We start from the raw sequence: 21,835 nt of genomic DNA on the forward strand, positions 1-21,835 counted from the left end.
GTTTTGGTGTAGTATCAAAGAAGATCCAGAATTATTTGAAAAGGCTATTAAAATACTCCTCTTTTTTCAAAGTACATATTTGAATGAGGTTGGATTTTCTTCATATACTTCAACCAAAACAACATATTGCAACACTGAATGTAAAAGCACGTATGAGAATCCAGCTCTTTAATTAAACCAGACATTAAAGAGATTTGCAAGAATATGAAACAATGCCATGCGTCTCATGAGTTTTGGGGAAAATACAGTTTTTTCATTAAAAAATGTTTTTATGTTAACATGTAATAAGATTGTTATTTTAAAATGAATTAATAAATATTAAAAAAATTTCTCAGTTTTCATTTTTAATATAGTAAATTTAACCCATATAATTCATATATATAGAAGCTCCTTGGGGTCCTCAATACTTGTTAAGAGTATAAAAGGTTCCTGAGACCAAAATGTGTAAGAACCTCTGCTGTGGTGCTTAAGCAGGGACTTGGAGTCAAATTGCTTAAGTTTGAAACCTAGTTTTATTGTTTAATAGCTCTGTGACCTTGGATGAGATACCAAACTACTTTTGGCCTCAGTTTCCTCACCTATAAAATGGTATAATAATATAACATAGGTTGTCATAAGGATTAACTTGAATAGACGAAAAGTTCTTAGAACTTCTATAGTACTCAGCAAGCTATATAATTACTACCTGTTGAACATTTGTAATGTATTGCTGTTTTCCTTTATAGGTGCTAAATTTCTAGCTTTCTAGAGATTGGGTGTTTTTGGGTATTGACCTGGTCTGTTATCAGTGAAGTCCCTGATATCCTTAACTTCTCTACCCCTTTTTCTTCTAAGTCAGTGGTTCTCAACCTTTGCTGCATGTTGAATCACCTGGGGAGCTTTAGAAAACAAACAAACAAACCTCATTACCCAAGACGTACTCCAGATTAACTCAGTTAAACCGGAGTCTGGAGGTGGGAGTAGGGCCCAAGCATTAGTATTTCTAGGTGATTCCAGTTTGAAGATTGATGACCACCACTCTAAAGCCTGAGTATTCAGACCCTCTACCCTGAGATTCTGTCTTTCCCCGCATGTTCTCAAGCAAATTGTAGCTGATTTCTCTCTCACCTCTTGTATCACTGTACTTGGAGGGGAGGTAGGTGTTCCTGCTCCTCAGTGCTGCTGGCAAGGAAAGGTCATTCCCTTTTCCCGGACCCCACCCCCAGCCTTGAAACTCAGGCCCTCAGGCAGTGGGACCCACCACCCCCTCCTTGTTGTTATCTAGAGGCATTCTTTGAAGATTTTAGCACATGGCTCACTGTTATTTTCTCAGCAATATTGCTCTTGCCGTGATTCCAGGTGATTTAATATTCATACAAATGCTCCTCCCAACATGCAGGCCTCTCAGTCCCTGACTTCCTTTCCTCTAGTGGTCTCGTCCTTCCTTCACGTCCTCAGCCAGGCACATGCTCAGCCAGGCCTCATCAGTACCGCTATAGATCACCTCCATCGTCTCAGTTGCAAACATCCCATTCTCTGACCACGCCTCGTGTCTTTCCGATTTCCTCTTTTTAGCATCTCAACTCCAACAATTCTTCCAGCTCACCAGGACCTTGGGTCCTACCACCTTTTCACTAACTCTCACTTCCCTTATGAACTTACTTTGCTTTTTCCTGGCTTAACATCAGTGGTCCATAATTATGATCATTCTTTTGCAAACCCTCTAAGATCTCTTGCCCCTCTTTCTTTCTTTTGTACTTACCTGGCAAAATCCCAACCTTTGTTAAATCCAGATTCCTCCCACTCCACATTGCACCCAGGCAAGGGAATTTATGCTGTTGGTCTCACTTAAAAATCATACCTCAAGCTCAGTGGGGCTTTTGGTGCTAATTGGAACGCCTCCTCCATTTCCCCAGTCCATTTATTCCTCCCCCATTTCCCCAGTTCATTTATTGTTTATTGTTCTAAATGACTATTTCACACCTTCTTCTCAAACTTCCCATATCCCCTCCTTCTTCCTCACTCTCAGCTGATCACCTTATTTCAAGGAGACAACGTAAGCTCCCAGTAGAGAACCGCCACAAGCTCTTATCAGCACTTAGGACAGCCTGCCTGCATCTGTACTCCTAAGCTGGCCTCTTCTCCTGTACCTACGGATGGACTCCCTGTGCTCATTGCTAGGGCAACCCTCTTGGAGATCCCATCCCTACCTCCCTAATCGTCATCTTCTCTGGTGGAATCTTGCCCCACCTCCCTTTACATCAGCACGTTCCCCCCTCTATGGGGATATTCCATCAAGCTGTAAACATCTGAGCACAACTTTTTCTTGACCCCGCTTCTGCCTCTGGTTACCAGTTTGAATTGTCTGTATTAGCTGTCTGCAGTTTCTTTCTACTCATCCTATCTTTAAACCTCCACAGTCAAGCTTCTATTTCACCAAAGTAGCACTTGCTGAGCACACTATTGACCTGTGTCAATAGACCCAGCAGTCAATTGCCAAGCCTCATGTTACTCTCAACACCATTTGACCCAGCTGATCACTTCTCTTTTGAAGCCCTTCCTTCATCACTTTTCAGGGATGCATGCTTTATTTTTCTCGGTAGCATTTATTACCATCTGATATTGTTTATTATTTATTTTGGCCCACAAGAACGTAAGCTCCTTTAGCAAGGACTTGGCTTGTTCCTGTCACTGCCTAGAACAGTGGCTGATACAGAATAGGTACTTGATAAGTATTTGTTGAATGAATGAGAGCTTAACAGCTACTATATACTTACCACATCTTTCCCAGCTCCTTTCCTGGTCATAAGCTATCAGAGACATTCCCTTCCTCTTTTTCTTTGAACTTTGCATTTCCTAATTGTATTTTCCCTCATCTCTACTCCATTCCTATCTTTTTCAGGCTGAACCACCACCATTGTGCTTATATTTCTGTGGGGTGCTAATGTTTACAGAGCATTTGTTTATGTCTGGTATTACAGATGCAGATGGTCTGTGGATCTGAGTTGAATGACATTAGCTTTTAATGCTGAATTTAGGTGCAGAGGGAAATAAATTAAAATTATGAAAGACTATGAAGCAAATTCAGTCTTCCAGGGCTACAATTATGGTCTTCTAGGATGTTTAGGTTTCTTGTTTTGTTACTACCCTACTTTACACTTTATATTTCTGCCTACCCACGGTGGAATTCTCCTTGATTTTCTGCAAGAATTTTTAGAAGGCAGGAAAAATCACCAAGCTCAAAAGACCCTTCTAACTTCAGCTCTGAGTTTATCATAAATTAAGAGTAGTCTGTTTCCCTGTTAGACTGTTGGTGGGAATGTAAATTGGTTCAGCCACTATGGAAAACAGTATGGAGGTTCCTTAAAAGAACTAAAAATAGAGTTGCCATATGATTCAGCAATCCCACACCTGGGCATATATCCAGAGAAAACTCTAATTTGAAAAGGTAAATGCACCCCAGTGTTCATAGCAGCACTATTTACAATAGCCAAGACATGGAAGCAGCCTAAGTGTCCGTTGGCAGATGAATGGCTAAAGAAGATGTGGTACATGTATACAGTGGAATACTACTCAGCCATAAAGAAGAATGAAATAATGCCATTTGCAGCTACATGAATGGACTTAGAGATTATCATACTAAGTGAAGTAAATCAGAAAGAGAAAGACAAATACCATGTGATATCACTTACATGTGGAATCTAAAATATGATACAAAGAAACTTGTTTACAAAACAGAAACAGACTCACAAACATAGAAAACAAACTTCTGGTTAACAAAGGGAGAAGGGGGTGGGGGAGGGATAAATTAGAAGTTTGGGATTAGCAGATATATTATATATATATATATATATTATATATATCTAAAATAGATAAACAACAATCCTACTGTATAGCACAGGGAACTATATTCAACATCCTGTAATAAACCATATGGAAAAGAATATGAAAAAGATTATATATACATATATGTTTAGCTGAATTACTTTGCTGTACAGCAGAAACTAACACAACATTGTAAATCAACTATACTTCAATAAAAAAAAGAGTAGTCTGTTTCTCTTAGATTTTCATTATTCTTTTTCTCTATATTGATGTGCTAATATGATACTGGATTTGTGTGAAAATGCATTTGTTACTGGTCTTTTATTTTTGGCTCCTGCAGAACCTTGCCTCCTGGAATCCATCAAATCCTGAATGTCTCTTACTTGTGGTGAAGGAACTTGTGCAACAATATCACCAATTTCAATGCAGCCGCCTCCGTGAGAGTTCCCGCCTCATGTTTGAATACCAGACGTTACTGGAAGAGCCGCAGTATGGAGAGAACATGGAAATTTATGCCGGGAAAAAAAACAACTGGGTAAGGTTTTTTGAGAATGGGAGAAAAAAGGTCACTTTATCTGCAATAGAATAAAATAATCAATTCAGACATGCATTTATAATAAATCCTGGCCATTTCCTTAGATAAACATGATTTAGGTTGCCCGTGTACTTTCTCAGTCTCACATCCGCAGCCCCTGACTTCTGAATATCTGCGGCTGCGGATGTGAGACTCCAAATTTTACAAACTTCCCAGGCGGTATCTTTGAGAAACCAGATAAACATTAATGTCTTTTCAAAACTCTGAATTATGAGAAAGTATATAGTATTCCAGTCAGATGAGAGGGGTCAGTAACTCTGGAGGTAGCCAGCTTATACGGATCCTTTTATAATTTCTTTACATTGTATGATCCTTTAAAAATGCACGTCAGAGTGTATCACTCCTTTGCCCAGCACTTTCATATCCCTCTCTTCTTCTTTCATAGTAAAAGCCGCAGTCTTTCCAGAGGTGTAAAAAAGCTGTACATGATTCCTGTCACCACCATCCTCCATCCATCATTCCTTCTCTCTCTTCGTCTCCCACTTTCCTGTCTAAAAATCATCAGCTCCAGCCTCTGTAGCACCCTTGCTGTGCTGCAGACACACAAGATATGCTCCTGCCCTAGGGTCTTTGCATAGCTTTCCCGTTGTCTGGCATATTTCCCCTGGATATTCGCAAGGCTAATATCCTTCCTCCTTAACGTTTTTACTCATGTGTTATGTTCTCAGCAATGCCTATATTAATACCCCCATTTTTTTTTAAACAACTTTTTTTGGGTATAATTTTGATACCATAAATTCACCTGTTTTAAGTGTAAAGTTTAATGGTTTTTAATGAATTTGCCAAGTTGAGCAACCACCATCAATCCAGTTTTTGAGTGGTTCCATCACCCCAGTAATATCCCTCATGCCCATTTATAGTTAATCCTATTCCCACCCCCAGCCTCAGGCAACCACTAAACTAGTTTCTGTCTGTATAGATTTTCTTTTCTGAACATTCATGCACAGGCATACTTGGGAAGTATTGCGGGTTTGGTTCCAGACCACTGCAAATAAGCAAATATCACAATAAAGTGAGTTACACGAATTTTTTGGTTTCCTAATGCATATAAAAGTTATGTTTACACTACACTGTAGTCTATTAAGTGTGCAATAGCATTATGTCTATAAAAAACAATGTACATACCTTAATTAAAAAGTACTTTATTGCTAAAAAATGCCAACTATCGTCTAACAACAGAGAAGGTTTACAAACCTCCAATTTATAAAAAATGCAATATCTGAGAAGGGCAGTAAAATGAAGCACAATAAAATGAGGCATACCTGTGGTGGAATCATACAGTATGTGGTCTTTTGTGACTGGATTCTTTTACCTCACATGTTACGTGTGCGGTTCATCCATGTTGTAGCATGTGTCAGTACTTCATTTCTGTTTGTGGCTAAGTAATAGTCCATTTGGTGGGCATACCACATATCCATTCACCAATTGATGGGCATTTGGGTTGTTTCTGCTTTTTGACTGTTATGAATAATGCTGTACAGACATTCACGTGCAGGTCTTTCCAACATCTCTTTTTAAAATTGTAACTTGTACACCCTCCCCCGACCCTCACCCTGCTCCACATTTTTTTTTGCATCTCTTTTTAACAAACTATATAATTAACATATTGTATTAGTTACATGTTGCCACATAAAATAATCATACCAGAATTTAGTGGCTTAAAGCAATAGCATTTATTATCATAATTTTTGTTTGCCAGGAATCTGTGTAGACCCTGTGTTTGAGGGTCTCTCACAGACTGCACTCAAGGTACTGGCCAGGGCTGTAGTCACTCAAGGCTCAACTGGAGAGAGATCCATTCTAAGTTCATTCATGTATTTCTTGGTACCGTTCAATTCTCTGTGGGCTGTTGACCTGAGGGTCTCAGTCTAGTGCTGCCTGTTGGCTGGAGGCTGCCCTCAGTTCCTTGCCTCTTCTTAGGGCCTCTCCACAGGGCAGTTCATAAAATGGCAGCTGGCTTCACCAGAGCGAGTAAGCAGGAGTGAGTATGTGAGCAAGACAGAAGTCACAGTCTTCATAACCTAATCTCAGAAGTGACATCTCATCAATTTTGATGTATTCTGCTTGTTAAGTGCAGTCTACACGCAGGGGAGGCATTACATAAGAGTGTGAATACCAGAGATCACTGGGAGCCTACCACACTTACGTATTATGTTTATTGTTTGTTTGTCTCTCCCCAGCGGAATGTAAAATTCCACCAAGGCCAAGATCTTTGTTCCATTCACTGGAAATATAGTAAACACCTAGAACAGTGCCTGCCATATTGTTTACATTCCGTAAACATTTGTTGAATGAATTAATTAATAAACTCTAGTTTATTTAAGCACAGAATAAGTTTAGGTTCCCTTCTCTGTGTTAATTCTTTCAGATTTCACTTAGTCTTTCTTTTCTTAGGTTAAATATGCCTTTCCCCTTTTGTTCTTCAGCTCTTTCTCAAAGGACATGTTTTCCAAGGTTTTATACATGATTAATGCCTTTGAATCAGTAGGACTAAAATTCATCCTTGTTACAAATCATCTTGTGTTCAGTTCAAGGTTTTTTTGTTATTTTGTAAATTTATTTTGCTTATTTTACTGTGGTAAAAGACAAAATGAAATTTACCGTCAACCATTTGTAAGTATACAGTTTAGTAGTGTTAAGTATGTTCACATTGTTGTGCAATAGATCTCTAGAGCTTTTCCATTTTGTAAAACTGAAACTCTACCAATTTAAATACTAATTCCTCTTCCCTCCAGCCCTTGGCAACTACCTTTCTACCTCCTGTTTCTATGATTTTTGACTCCTTTAGAGACCTCATATAAGTGGAATCGAACAACATTTGTCTTTTTGTGATTGGCTTATTTCGCTTAGCATAATGTCTTTGAGGTTCATCCATGTCGTAGCATGTGACAGGATTTCTGTCCTTTTTAAGACTGCCTGGCATTGCATTGCATGCATGTGCCACATTTTGTTTATCCATTCATCCGTCAGTGGACATTTGCATTGCTTTCACCTCTTGGCTATTGTGAATAATGCTGACTACACATGGGTATGTACAAAGATCTTGCTTTGAATTCTTTTGAATATATCCCCCAAAGTAGGATTGCTGGATCATATTGCTAATTCTATTTTTAATTTCTTTTGTGGAATCTCTGTACTGTTTTCCATAATGGCTGCCCCATTTTACATTTCTACCAGTAGTGCAGAGTTCAAGGTTTTACACTATTGTTTTGAAACTTTAATCTGTTCATATGGATAGTAAGGAAAACTTTATTAAACTTAGTGTATCCTCTAATCCCAACATTTTTCTTATTAAAAAATCAACTTAGTTGTCCTCTCAAAAGAGGTGTTAGGTTAACTTGACATGACTTCTTGGTGAACCTGTCTGTGTTGTCTTTAGTGCCGATAGATTCCTTTAAAGACATGATTGGAATCACCGTCAAACTAATTGATCTTTAGTTTTTAGGATTTTCCTTCCCTCCTAATTCCCCCTTTTAATATTAAGGCTGAATTTAAGTATATACAGTTTTATGGTACTATTTCTTTTTTTTTTTTAATTTTATGTATTTATTTATTTATTTATTTATGGCTGTGTTGGGTCTTCGTTTCTGTGCGAGGGCTTTCTCCAGTTGCGGCAAGCGGGGGCCACTCTTCATCGCGGTGCGCGGGCCTCTCACTATCGTGGGCTCTCTTGTTGCAGAGCACAGGCTCCAGACGCGCAGGCTCAGTAATTGTGGCTCACGGGCCTAGTTGCTCCGCGGCATGTGGGATCTTCCCAGACCAGGGCTCGAACCCGTGTCCCCTGCATTGGCAGGCAGATTCTCAACCACTGCGCCACCAGGGAAGCCCTATGGTACCATTTCTGATCTAAGGATTTTTAAAATTATGTTCATTGGCTCAGCTAATACTTGAGATATAGTTCTTCTGAGTGTAGAAGTTTAAATTCATTTAAAATAGCTAGGTAGTTTGAATTTATAGTATATTTAAAACTTCTCATTTAATGTTATTGATTCTCCATTCTTTAAACCTACTACTGCTACATTTGCCCCAGTTTATTTTGATATACTATTGAGTAATTTGTAAGCATTAGGGCAATGATTATGGACTTAGGGTAAGTAAAGAAACTGAGAATCCTGTAAGAAGGCAAGGTGGACAATTAGAGGTTAAGCTTGCAGCTGACCAGCCCTAGGGAGGGCCCAGTGGAAGTAGGAGCCGAGACTCTAGAAGTAAAAATATAGGCATACGAGTTAGTTCCTGGTCTAGGAACAGGGCATAAAGGTGAGTCTTGCAGGATGAAACACATTTGAGCATGGCATGCTGGTTCAGGAATATGTTAAAGGACAGCTTGCTAATGGAATACAAATCCAGACCAAGAATTTGGGTGACAAACACAGGACCCTAGCAGAAGGAAAGCAGTTTGGTTTTGAGCCGAGATTTTTTGAATCAGGGACTGTAATAGTTTCCTATTGCTGCTGTGACAAATTGCCACAAACTTGGTAGCTTAAAACAACACAAATTTATTATCTTACAGTTCTGGTGGTCAGAAGTCCAAAATGGGTCTCCCTGGACTAAAATCAAATTGTCGGCAAGGCTGCGTTCCTTCTGGAGGCTCTAGGGGGGACTGTTTCAGGGCACTGAAGAAACTGGCTGATGTGCTTCAGAGATATTATCTTTGAGATATTAGGGAGAAGCAGAAAGGTCCTAGGGATTGTAGAAAGCAAAAACATTCTGGAGATTTTTGAAAGAATTACACTCAGGTCTTTAGGTGGATGATTCGCAGACACTTAAATAAGAATGCAGTAGTCAATTGGAACAGCAGTTGGGTAACTAGGTCCTAAAGGAAGGTGGACATAGACAGCAGTATAGCAAGAGGAGGTCAGGGGGTTATATGGTTGCAGAACAACTTAGAGGCATAGCATACGTGGGGGACAAGAATTAGAAGCACACATATGACTGCTTTACTGATTAGTAAATCATATCTATTATGTCTTTTTGGAATATTGAAGCAAGGGGACATTTTAATATGAAATAAATTGATATAGGAAATAAAATATGAAAATTAATATATTCCCTAAATAAAATTATTATAAGAGTCACTATGTTCTTCCTGGGCTAAATGTGAATCCATGTATTTTGGTTCTCCTGATTCTACTAGGCCATCTGATAAATATTTTCTGTAATGAGTCCAAGACTGTGCATAAGTATTGAATACCTTTGGATTACAACATCCTGTATTCATTTGAGAGGATGGTGACTTTTTGTTTTCGCCTTTGCATCACGGAGTTTTTCTTTTTGGAACATGTGTTTACATTCTTAACCTTACATTTCTGCTCTAAAAGTAAGAGGCTCTGAAAAACCTGAGATGCCTCTTCCATTTTACCTTCAGCTGGCAAAAGGGAAAACCATGTAGTAGAAAGAGGGAGAGGGCTCTGATCTCCTGTCAGCCTTCTGACAAGCATATTAATTTGAAATACAGTGCTCCCTCCACACCACTGCAGACACTCTTCTTTTTCCTCCTCAATTTCCAGTTAGAGGATTTCAGCAAGTGCACATTTGAAAGTAAACATTAAAAAAACAAACAAACAAACAAGAAACGAACACAAACTCTTTATTAATTCTTTACCATGGTCTTTTTATGAAGTCATCTCTCTTATTGCCTTGTCCATCTCCTTTAATAAGTAGAGTTTTGAAGATTGTATTCTTAGTCTATGCTGGTTTTATAATTTTTAGTAAACACCAGTATTTTTTTTAGTTGGGAGAAAACAGATGATACATTGGGATGCAAGCTTACCTGTTCACAATGAACAATTCTAATGTTCCTGCATGATCAGAATCATTTTTAAAAGGTATATTAAAATATTTAATTTTGAAAGATATATTAAATAGTTATAGATTCACAAGAAGTTGCAAAATAGTACAGAGAGGGCTTGTATACCCTCACCTGGTTTCCCCCAGTGGTTATGTTTTACATAACCAAGAGATTGACATTGGTACAATGTATGTGTATGCCATTTTATCACATGAGTAATTTCCTGTAACTACCACTGCAATTAAGATACAGATTACCACAAAGATCTTCCTCCTGCTACCTCTTTGAGCAGAGTTATTAAGATTAGAATTTTAATTTCAATGAATGTCACAATGTAAGCTATAGGTGTTAAAATTGTATATACTGTTTTGCTACAACATATCAAAATAAAGGTACATTATAAGTTTTCTCAGTGGGTAAAACCTAAGGTCTCACTTTATATTGTATCTGTCAACTGCCTTGTCAGCATTTCCTGCATGTGTCTGTTATAGCTAAAGAACCAGAGTCTGTTAATGGTGACAGAGCGCAGTAAGCAAATTTGTGAATTTTTCTTTGGCTTTTGTTTTAATTCCCAGAACTCAAAGTTAGTTTATCATCCCTAATATTTTGATTAAAGGCATTTGTCTTTCCTGCCGTGAAATGAAGGTTTTGAGATGTTCTAAAACCACATATTTTCACATATTTTACATATTAAAGATCACCAGTGGGTGATCTGTGAGATAAAACATTTTCTTAGCAACCGATTTTTTCCTTTTGTGGGCATTTTCTTAATAATGATATATGTTGGAGAATGTGAAACAATTACCGTTTTTTGTTGTACCTGACCACAAATCCCAGTAAGATTTTTAAAATTTATGGCTTATAAATTAAACTCTGGCAACATTTAAAAATATGAAAGGAGCCATTTCATGATAGCTCCTCATTTGAGTTAATGACTTGATGCTTCTGTCACCCCATCTTGCTGTGATATTACATTTGAAGGGAAAGTATATGAGCACTGTTAAAAGATAAACTGAGACATATCAAAATTTTTAAGAGTTTATTTGAGCAAACACTGATGCAAGGTGGTTAGGAGTGTTCTACTGATAAGAGTTACGGGCAAGGTTTTTACAGAGAGGAGTTGGACGCAAAACAAGGAAACTGATTGGCTAGAGCCAACGTGGTTGCATTTTTTGGGAAAGACTAGTTGACTGTTTGGGATTGGCTGTTCTTCTTAACCTTGAGGCATTTACAGGAATTGATTCTGGCTTAAGTTGGCTACCAAGGCATTAGAGCCTCCTCACTCTTCTGGCCTCGTTGTTTGATTACTTTTAGAGCAGTGTGCTTAGAGTGTAAGCTCCTCTAGGGCAGAGGCCATCTAGAAATGTGTTGGAGAGAGAAGTGATCTGGGAGGTGGGAGCTTTGGATTCTAATTCTGTCATTAGTTGTATTTTTAAAATATTTACTTATTTTGGCTGTGCTGGGTCTTAGTTGCGGCATGCATGCGGGATCTAGTTCCCCAACCAGGGATCGAACCTGGGCCCCTTGCATTGGGAGTGCAGAGTCTTACCCACTGGACCACCAGGGAAGCCCCTGTCATTAGTTTTTGTGTGTGTCTGACTAAAGCGTTTCCCTGTGTCACTTTGCTGGAGATAACTACTCTGTCACCCCAACCTTGACACAAAGATTAAATTAGATCTCCTGTGTGCGAAGCAAACAAAATTAAGCGAACGGTGGAGTTGTGTAATACAAAGTATTATTGTTATTATTATTAGCCTTCTTTTGTATATATTGGAAGTAACTTATTATAGTAGTTGCTCAGTAAATTGTAGTTCAGTGATTGTTCCTGTCTTATCTCTGAAAATGCTGTTAATCATAAAGTACCATGTGTGGACGAGTAGAAGCTGATATCACCAAGGTGTAGATTAAGTATGGAAAACAAGGGGAAGGGGAGAGTTACTTTTTAAGAAGGAGAGTGTTGCTTATCTTTCCAGGAGTAGTTTTGGTGGGGTTCTGAGGTTGGGGGAACAGATTTCAGGGTATCAGCAAGGGAAGTGGTGAAGACGAAGTAAAGGCAGTAAGTTCAGATTGTATTTGGAGGAAGAAGGAAAAAACATATTAGCTGCAAGAGGCATGGGTCCCATGTTCATTCCCACTAACCAGGTGACATTTACCAACCTTCCTGTTAGGAGTGTTCCAGGTTCATAGCATTTGGTAGCTCAGGTAGCTCTTCAGGTATTTGTGACAGGGAGTAACTAACTTAACATAGGAATTAATGTTAGTAGAAAAATATCTTGAACTGTGCTGTCCAATGGAAAAATATCTTGAACTGTGCTGTCCAAAACAGGAACCGCTGACTGTACATAAGTGACTGTTGAGCACTTGAAATGTGGCTGGTCTGAATTGAGATGTATGCAAGTGTGAAATACACAGCAGAGTTCAAAGAACTGGCACAAAAAATGATCTTGTTAGTAATTTTTTAATGTTGATACGTGGAAATGATAATATTCTGGATATATCGGGACATATTATTAAAATTAATTTCACCTGTTTTTCTTTATCTTTTTATTTTTTTTTAAAGATTTATTTATTGTTTATTTATTTAAATTTTACTTCTGGCTACGTCGGGTCTTACTTGTGGCATGCGGGATCTTCATTCAGGCGTGCGGGATCTTTCTTCATGGCGCGTGGGTTTTCTCTCCTCTAGTTGTGGCGCGCAGGCTCCAGGGTACGTGGGCTCTGTAGTTTGCAGCACATAGGCTCTCTAGTTGTGGCACGTGAGCTCAGTAGTTGTGGCGTGCGGGCTTAGTTGGGATCTTATTTCCCCGACCAGGGATCGAGCCCGGGCCACTGCTGCATTGGAAGGCAGATCCTTTACCACTGGACCACCAGGGAAGTCCCTCTTTATCTTTTTACATGTGGCTGTTAGAAAATGTTAAATAATCTCCAATGGCATATGTATATATGGCTCACATTTGTGTATTGCATTCCTTCTCTCTATCTCTCTGTCTCTTGGGCAGCACTGGTCTAGAATGGTGGGAGAGGAGGGCGAGAGTGCTCAGAGAGAGATCAGAATAGCTGGAGGGTCTGGAAGTGGACGGCCTTTTCACTGCTGGCCACGAGGATGGAGTAGGTGTTCAGTGACGCCAGTCAGCCACAGGGAGCAGGGGATACAGGGGGCTTCTCATCATCCCCCTTTAATTTATGCTACTTGGGAGTTATGTTCTGATGGCATTTGACCTGTGGCAGGGATAAACTTGTGGCTCTCCTTTGGAAAGAGTGTAGCATGGTAGTCAAATCTATAATAGTCACTTCTTGAAACTGTCCAGATTTGTTTGTTTGTTTTTGTTTTTAACCACATGGAACTATTATGAGTTGAGCATTATTTAAAATAAATGATCCCAGGACAGAGGCTCTCACAATTTTATTGTTTGCATAATGGAATTTGTTATATTGGATTTTGACCTGTATGTCAGTAGGAGTACTTAGGATCTTGGTCACAGTAGTTTATACCTCAGTTTTTTAGTTTATTCACTAAAAGTAGTGTGTGTGTGTACCTAAATTGCTTTATGTCACCAGACATTTAAAGTCAACATGATAGCTTTTCCAATCTTACTTTTTTTTTTTTAAATTAGCCTCCATTTTTTAAAAAAAATTTATTTATTTATTTATGGCTGTGTTGGGTCTTCGTTTCTGTACGAGGGCTTTCTCTAGTTGTGGCAAGTGGGGGCCACTCTTCATCGCGGTGCGCGGGCCTCTCACCATCGCGGCCTCTCTTGTTGCGGAGCACAGGCTCCAGACGCACAGGCTCAGTAGTTGTGGCTCACGGGCCCAGTTGCTCCGCGGCATGTGGGATCTTCCCAGACCAGGGCTCGAACCCGTGTCCCCTGCATTGGCAGGCAGATTCTCAACCCCTGCGCCACCAGGGAAGCCCCTTACTGACTTTTAAAAGGACCTTTATTACTGTTTTTTTTTTTTTTTTAATACAAGCATCAGTAGAAAATTCAAGTTTCCTTTAGCAGCAGGGCCAGTCAAGTGGAAAAGACCTGGTTTTACGGAAACATTATGAAACAGAGAGGGAATCCTTTGCCTGCACCTCGCACAGCAGCGTGTGAGGGAGGGCTGGAATGGTGCCGCTTACTTGCATTTGTGAAGCCACTTGTTTGTTCTGAGTCTTGGGTGCCCCATTTTCGATGGTATTTAGATGTTGGGAGCACCCCTCAGCATGAGGAGAACCTACGAGTACCTCCAAAGGACCGGCTCAGTCTACTTTTTATAAATTTTTTTTTTTTTTAAACTTTGGGTTTGTTTATTTATTTATTTATTTATTTATTTATTTATTTATGGCTGTGTTGGGTCTTCGTTTCTGCGCGAGGGCTTTCTCTAGTTGCGGCAAGTGGGGGCCACTCTTTATCGCGGTGCGCGGGCCTCTCACTGTCGCGGCCTCTCGTTGAGGAGCACAGGCTCCAGACGCACAGGCTCAGTAATTGTGGCTCACGGGCCTAGTTGCTCCGCGGCATGTGGGATCTTCCCAGACCAGGGCTCGAACCCGTGTCCCCTGCATTGGCAGGCAGATTCTCAACCACTGCACCACCAGGGAAGCCCTGAGTCTACTCCACGTAGTAAAAGGAAAAAGATGAAGAATCTTGTATTTGATGTGTTCTGTAAGAAAGCCCCTCATACTTTTTTAGGACTTTTGGGAAATGTACATATAACTCAACCCTGCCTCCCCCGAAGAGTTTCCTAGTTTTTCAGTTATTTTCAGTGAATTTATGGTAACATTAACTTTTTCACTGCAAAAACTGTGGAAAGAGTGTTGATTAGATCAGGAGGCACCTAAGCCAAACAGAGGTCTTGCTTGAGAGTTTGGAGTCAGTTCTGAGAGTGAGATTGGTCTTGTTATGGGTAGCTGGTGTGTAACATGTAACTCTAGGACCTTTTTTTCTCATATTATCTAGTCAAAAGAATCAGAAAGTGGTAAATAGAGAGAAAGTAAGACGAAGCACAGAGAGAGCAGAGATAAGAGACAGAGAGAAAATTCTGGGGGCATTAGAGTCCTTTGAACTGAGGCTGGGCTGCTTTTTTTTTTTTTAACATCTTTATTGGAGTATAATTGCTTTACACTGGTGTGTTAGTTTCTGCTGTATAACAAAGTGAATCAGCTATATGTATACATACATCCCCACATCTCCTCCCTCTTGCATATCCCTCCCACCCTCCCTATCCCACCCCTCTAGGTGTGGGCTGCTTTTTTAATCTTAGATTCCCTGAGATACCGCATATCTTTTAAATAAATTCTCTTTTATTTGCTCAAGTTAGTTTGAATTAGAATCCTGTCACCTGAAACTAAGAGTCTTAACTTAGTTACCGCCACATCCTGTAAATCTCTCTCTCCAAGCATCACACTGTAATATTTTGTTTGTCTAGTCAAGATAAACAGACTGTATTTTGTTGGTCTTAAGATCTCCATTACCCAGCCTGGGACTTGGCATGGTAGGTGCTCAATAAATGTTTGTTGAATAAATGAATGAGTGCATGAATTATGAGCATCTCATCATACACACTTTTAATTTTACTTTTCAAATCCCTTAACATTTCTTTGAGTGGGTAATATGTTCATAGTGTTCAAAAATCAAAATGTATTAAAAGATATATAGTAAAAAGTCTCCCTCCCATCATTGTCTTGTGTCCACCCAAATCAAACCACCTTCCTTTGCTTCTCCCACCCCAAATAAGCACTGGTGTAGCTTTTACCTATTGTAGTTTTTCAAAGTTTCTTTATGCACATATATGCAAATGGTAACATATAGTACATACTTTTTATGCAAATGGTAACATATATACTCTGTTTTGCACCTTACTTTTGACTTAATATAGCTCAGAGATTTTTTTCCATATAAGCGTTCCTTTAAAAAAATAATTGTATATTATTACACTGAATAATTGAACCATAATTTATTTAATCTGAATTCTATTGTTGGGCATTAAAGTTGTTTTGAATCTTTCGCTGTTACAAATAAGACTGGAATAAATAATCTTGTACATGTCACTTTGCATGTGTTCCAGTATGTCTGTAAGATAAATAACTAGAAGTGGAATTGCTGGATCAAAGATTATGTGTGTTTATAATTTTATCACCAGAATGCCCTCATAATGTTTATACCAATTTATTAACCCAGCAGCAGTATATGAGAGTGGTTGTTTCTCCACAGCAGTGCCAATCATAAATCAAACTTATTTGCAGGTTTCTGTCAGGTTCCACTTTGCATAATGGCCGGGTAGCTCCTATTAGACTAACCCATCCTCAGATATAAAGCCATGTGCCTCAAGGCACTGGAGAGTGATCAAAAGCAGCAGATACTAGATGGGGGTTGATACTTAGAAGGGAAAGCAGAGCTTATGGGACAAAATCCAAATGTTTAATATGCGTGAAAGAAAGCAGGAAAATATTTGATTAAATAATGCCCAGATATTTCCAAATACGGTGGAAGACATACATTTACAGATTCAAGAATCTCAACAAACCCCAACCAAGACAAATGCAAGGAAAAAACAAGGCACATCGTAGTCAAAATACTGAAAACTAAACATAAAGAGAAAATTTCAAGTGACCACAGAACATAACACTTTATATGTAGGTGAAAATTATTTGTGTCACCACTAACTGTTCATCAAAAACAGTGGAGGTGAGAAGACAGTACAGTGATATCTTTAAAGTGCTGATAGATTTCTGCCAATTTGTTTGGTGGAAAATGATGTTCAATTTAGTTTTAATTTGTATATTTTTTGATATGAATGAGGTTTAGAATATTTTCATATGTTTAAGAGTCATTTGTATTTCTTTTCTGTTTATCCTTTCCTGTTATTCTCTTGGGTTTTAAATCTCTTTTTCATTAAGAGCATTAGCTCTTTGTGATGGAGTTGAAAATATACTTTCCTCAGTTTGCCAGTTGTCTTTTAACATTGCTGATGGTGTTTTTTTCCATCCAGAAAATTTTTATGTTCAGGTAGTCAAGTTTATCTATCTTTTCCTTTGTGGCTTCTGAATTAGAAAGTCATTCTCCGCTGCAAGATTTTATAAAGACATTCGTCAATGTTTGCTTCTTTACAGTTTCAGTTTTTACACTGAAATTCTTAATCCACTTGGACTTTTTCCTTATATATGATGTGAAATATGGATCTAAGTTTTATTTATTCCTTTATGGCTCCAGTTGTCCCACACTATCAATCACGCACTAAATCTTTTTGGGCTTATTTCTGGACTTACTTCCTGTTCCATTAGTCTGTCTGTTGATTTAACACCAGTACTATGCTGCTGTAATTACTGTGTGTTTATATGCTGCTTTGTTATCTGGCATAACTAGCCTCCTCTCATGGCTGGTATTGATTGTTTATTTTTCCACATGGTCTTTTGACTCAGCTTTTTAAAGTTCCCTCAAGTAATGAGCCCCAAAGCCTGAACAGGCCAGGTCTTCCTGAAAATGCTCTCAGAGCACTCTGCCCTTTCATGGATAGTATTTTTCACAGGTTGTAATTTATAGGAGTATTATTTTGGATTAATGTCTGACTCACTCACTCACTAGACCATAAGCTCCAGGAGGGCAGGGATCTTGTCTCTTTTACTTACTATATTTGCAGTGCCTCGTATAGGGCCTGGCAGATTTTAGGCTCTGTACAGTAATGAATGGATGAATAAATTTTAAGTCTTAAGGTTGAGTTCTGACTCGTTTATTACTCTCTCAATGACTGCAGGCAGGTTTCTTGACTAAGCCTCAGTTTTCTCATTTCTAAAATAGGTATAAATGAGTTATATCTGCTGAACAGGGTTTGAGAATAATTAAATGATATATCTTAGAAAATATTTTTGTGAAGTGTGAGATGTTCTAATCAGACTAACTTCGGCTTTCCTTCTCACGTGTGGTAGATAATTATGCATTTAACAAGGAACAACCTCCAGATTTAGGCTATTGGTTGTCAGAGTCTATTTAAAGAATCATCCTTACCAGGCTGTCACCAGCTAAAGTTATAGGCACTGTTGAGTATTTCTTAGCTTTTAGCTACCTAAGCAGTAAGAGCAGTCAATTTCAGATGACAGCTTGTTTGTTGACAGCGAACAGTCTCTAAAAAAAGAAATAAAATTTCCCTTTGCAGAGCAACCTGGGTTTGGAATCCATTCTGCGCAAGATGTCTACCTGTCACTTCTGAAAGGAAAAGAGAACTATGACACAGCTGCTATTACCAGAAGAAAAGCTTAGACTTAATAAATTGCCCAAACTCCATGTTGTTAGTTTAAGTTACTTGCCAAGGTACTATAACTTGAAAAAAGGAAGGATGCACATATTTATTGCTAATGCTGGGGAAATTGCCATTAAGGCAGTTGGCAGAACAGCTGACATTTTAACAGTCATAGGTCAGATAATCTTCTATGTCTATCCAAGAGAAGATTTGACCAAGGATTGACAAAAAGAAAATCAAATGATTATGTTGACTTGGCTGCATCTAAATGTCTCATTTTCGGCTTACAGGAAAGATTGCTATGGAAGCAATCTTTTGACGTTGCAACAGAGTGGCAGTAAATTGCTTGAATAACTGTTGGAACTTCAAATATAAAAACACAGGAAGAGTCACTGTCTGAGGTAGAACTCCAGGAGGATTTTTCACTTGTGTTTTACTCCTCATATAATGTTTATGGCTCAAATTTTACATTAAGACATGTTTTAAATCACCACTTACTCAGTTTCACAAAAAAAGATTAGCTTATAGGTCACAAGGAAAATCAGTGGCAGAACTGAAGACTGAATTCTAGAACGTTAGTCTCCAACATTTCCAACGCTGTTAGAAACAAGTACTAAGTTTTCTTTATTCTCTCAAAGGCAAAATAAAGAATGTATAGTAGGTTTGAAAGTTGGAGATCATAAAGCACTTTTTATGGTTTCCAGTAGACCAAATTCTTTTCACACTCTTAAGTTTCTTTTATTTTGAATTTAGTTGTGTAAATCAGCCCATTGCTGATAAACACAAATTAATATTAGTCCTGAGATCAGCATTTCTTTTATTATAAATTTAGCTGTATAAATCAGTCTTTTGCCAATAAACATAAATTTATATTAGTTCTAGGATCAACATTTTGAGAAGGGATAAAGTAGGGATCGTCTGAGCATTTTTAAAAGAATGTTGGTCTAAAATAGCCAGTAGAATAAAAATACATTGTACAAACTAAAATAGGGCAAAAGAGCTACAGTGCAGTACGTGAACTAAAATAACTAGCAGTTCAAATGAGTCCAAGTGCTAAATATGTAATTATCTTTCCGATTACCTTATATGTACAAGAGTTGTTTTAATTTTTTAAGTCTCACATTTCACTCCTTTTGTTGTTGTTTTCAAAAAAACACATTTTTTGTGTATTTTTCACATCTTTGCTCAATTGTTACCTTGTCAGACTCCTCTGTGAAGGAGCTAAATCCCTACCGTTTGAGACTCTTGAGCCAAGGAGGGACATAATCTGATGAGTGTGTTGAAAAGATCTCTCTGCCTGTGGTGATGGGAATCGACTGCAAGTGAGCGAGGGCAGAAGCAGTTAGGGGTAGTTGCAGTCAACCAGGCTGGAGATAATAATGGCTCAGATCAGGTGGTTGTGGAGGTGGTGAGAAGTGGCTGGACTGAGGATATAAATTGACAGTGGAGTCAGTAGGATTTGCTGCCATTTGGAATGTGGAAGCAAGAGAAAGATAGGAATCAAGGATGATGCTGAAGTTTTTGGCCTGAGAGACAGAAAGAATGAAATTGCCATTCACTGAAATGAGGAATAAATATCAAAGGAAAAGCACAAAATCAGGATTTTTTGTTTTCATCGTGGTAGTTGGATAATGAAACTCGAATTAGGAAGAGGTCTGGGATGGAGATAAAATAGTTGAGAATCATCAGCATATAAATGGTATTTAAAGTCAAGAGCCTGGATGAGCTCACCTGGGGGAGTGTAGATAAAGAAAAGAGGTCTTGGGGTTAAGCGTTGGTACACTTCATTGTTTAGAGGTTGGGGAGACCAGAGGGAGGGCCAGTGGAGAAGCAGGGAAGAGCCAAGAGAGACTGGGATCCTGGAAGTCAAGTAAAGAATGTTCCAGGAAAAAAGTGATCAGCTATGTTGGAATGCTGCTGATAGAACAGTAATAAGATGAGGACTGAGAAATGACCATTGGATTTGGCAATGTTGTGGTCATTGGTGACCTTGAGCTGTTTTTGTAGAGAGGTGTGGAGGAAAGGCTGACTGGGAGAGGGTTCTGGAGAGGATAATAAAAGAGGAAATGTAGACCTCGAATATAGACTAATTCTTTACAGGAGATTATTTTGTAAAGTAGAACAGAGAAATGAGATGGGACCTGAAGAGGGATATGAAGTCAAGAAAGACCTTTTTTAATGATGTTTGCATGCTGATGGGAGTGAGTGGGTAAACAGGAAAAAATACAGAATATAGGAGAAAGAATGGGGACAATTGTTGGGAACATGTATTCTTTTGTGAGTGTTCCTCCCTCTATAGTACTGTATGCAGCACTAAAGGAAGACTTTTCTCTTCTTCTTCCCAAACTCCTACTGAGCTAGATGCTCCTCTTATAAGTTCCCATATAACTCTGTTGCTCCTATACTTAACCCTTTCAAAGTATGACTTCTGGTACTTAGGGCCAAAGAATCACACTTCACAGGATATGTTAGTCCTCTAGGAGCTTAACAGTACACTAAAACCACATCTTTCTAGCAATTTTGGACTATAACAGAAGGTAAGAATTTTATTAGAATCTTTCACAAACCTTCTCCTCCCATCCACAATGACAAGCTCTTTATAGATCCTTAAGTAGCTCTTAACTATTCTCTCAAGTGTTGAGTTGCAAGTAGCCTGCACGATTGGGGTTCCATACTGTGTCAAGAATGATTCTGAGGTTTCTGGTCTGAGAGACTGAAAGAATGGAATTACCATTTACTGAAATGAGGAATAAGTATCAAAGGAAGAGCACAGCTGCTCAGCTTTAAGGAGTATCGCTGTTTCTCACCGTTGGCATTCCTGGTGACACAGTGACTTCTGGGACCTCAGCTTTGATTCTGTCCATTTGGTTCTCTCTTTTCTGCCTTTTCTGTCATGGGGTTAGGCTTGTGGTGATGAAGAAGTGATCTGTCCTTAGCCAGAGGTTGATGTAAGTTAAAAGATGTTGTAAGCAGTAAAACAGCAGACAACTATGCAGATTGTAGTTACCATTTTTATCTTTTGAGCTTAAGGTTTATATTTCTGTTTGCATTTTCAAGGTTTTAGGTCAGAGTTTTAAAATTAGGGCCAGGACCTTGAAGCCAGTTGCTTGGGTGTTTGTAGAAAGGAGTGGTGGCTCTTGTGGAATCTTCTGTAAGAGGTGTGCATGCCTCCTTATGTGCGTTCATCCACCCATCCATAAAAAATATTTGTAAATGCCTGCTATGTTTAAAGATGTGCTAGGGAGTTTAGGGCTCTCATTTTTTTAAGGGGGGGTAGACAGTGGAGATTCAGGGAGCTGTCTAGTGGTCATAATATGAAAAAGGTGGAGACCTACTCTTTAGAGTAGCTCTAGATCATCCCCAGAGTTCTTTATTCAAACAGAATTTCATAATGAAACCCAAGATGTCAAAATCCCAAGCTGCACTGCAGGCTT

The 21,835-nt window shown here is 38.8% G+C and overlaps 1 protein-coding gene across 1 annotated transcript in view; it reads left to right on the top strand.

The window, feature by feature from the left end:
* The window catches only part of BABAM2 (BRISC and BRCA1 A complex member 2), a 442,279-nt gene that overhangs the window by 134,296 nt on the left and 286,148 nt on the right, over nucleotides 1-21,835 (top strand). Inside the window, exon 5 of the mRNA XM_068564980.1 lies at nucleotides 4,145-4,339. Coding sequence (XP_068421081.1) covers nucleotides 4,145-4,339 — 195 coding nt within the window. The remainder of the gene's footprint in view (nucleotides 1-4,144; nucleotides 4,340-21,835) is intronic.

Source organism: Eschrichtius robustus, chromosome 15 (genome assembly GCF_028021215.1).
Source record: "Eschrichtius robustus isolate mEscRob2 chromosome 15, mEscRob2.pri, whole genome shotgun sequence".
In the NCBI taxonomy this organism is placed as follows: domain Eukaryota; kingdom Metazoa; phylum Chordata; class Mammalia; order Artiodactyla; family Eschrichtiidae; genus Eschrichtius; species Eschrichtius robustus.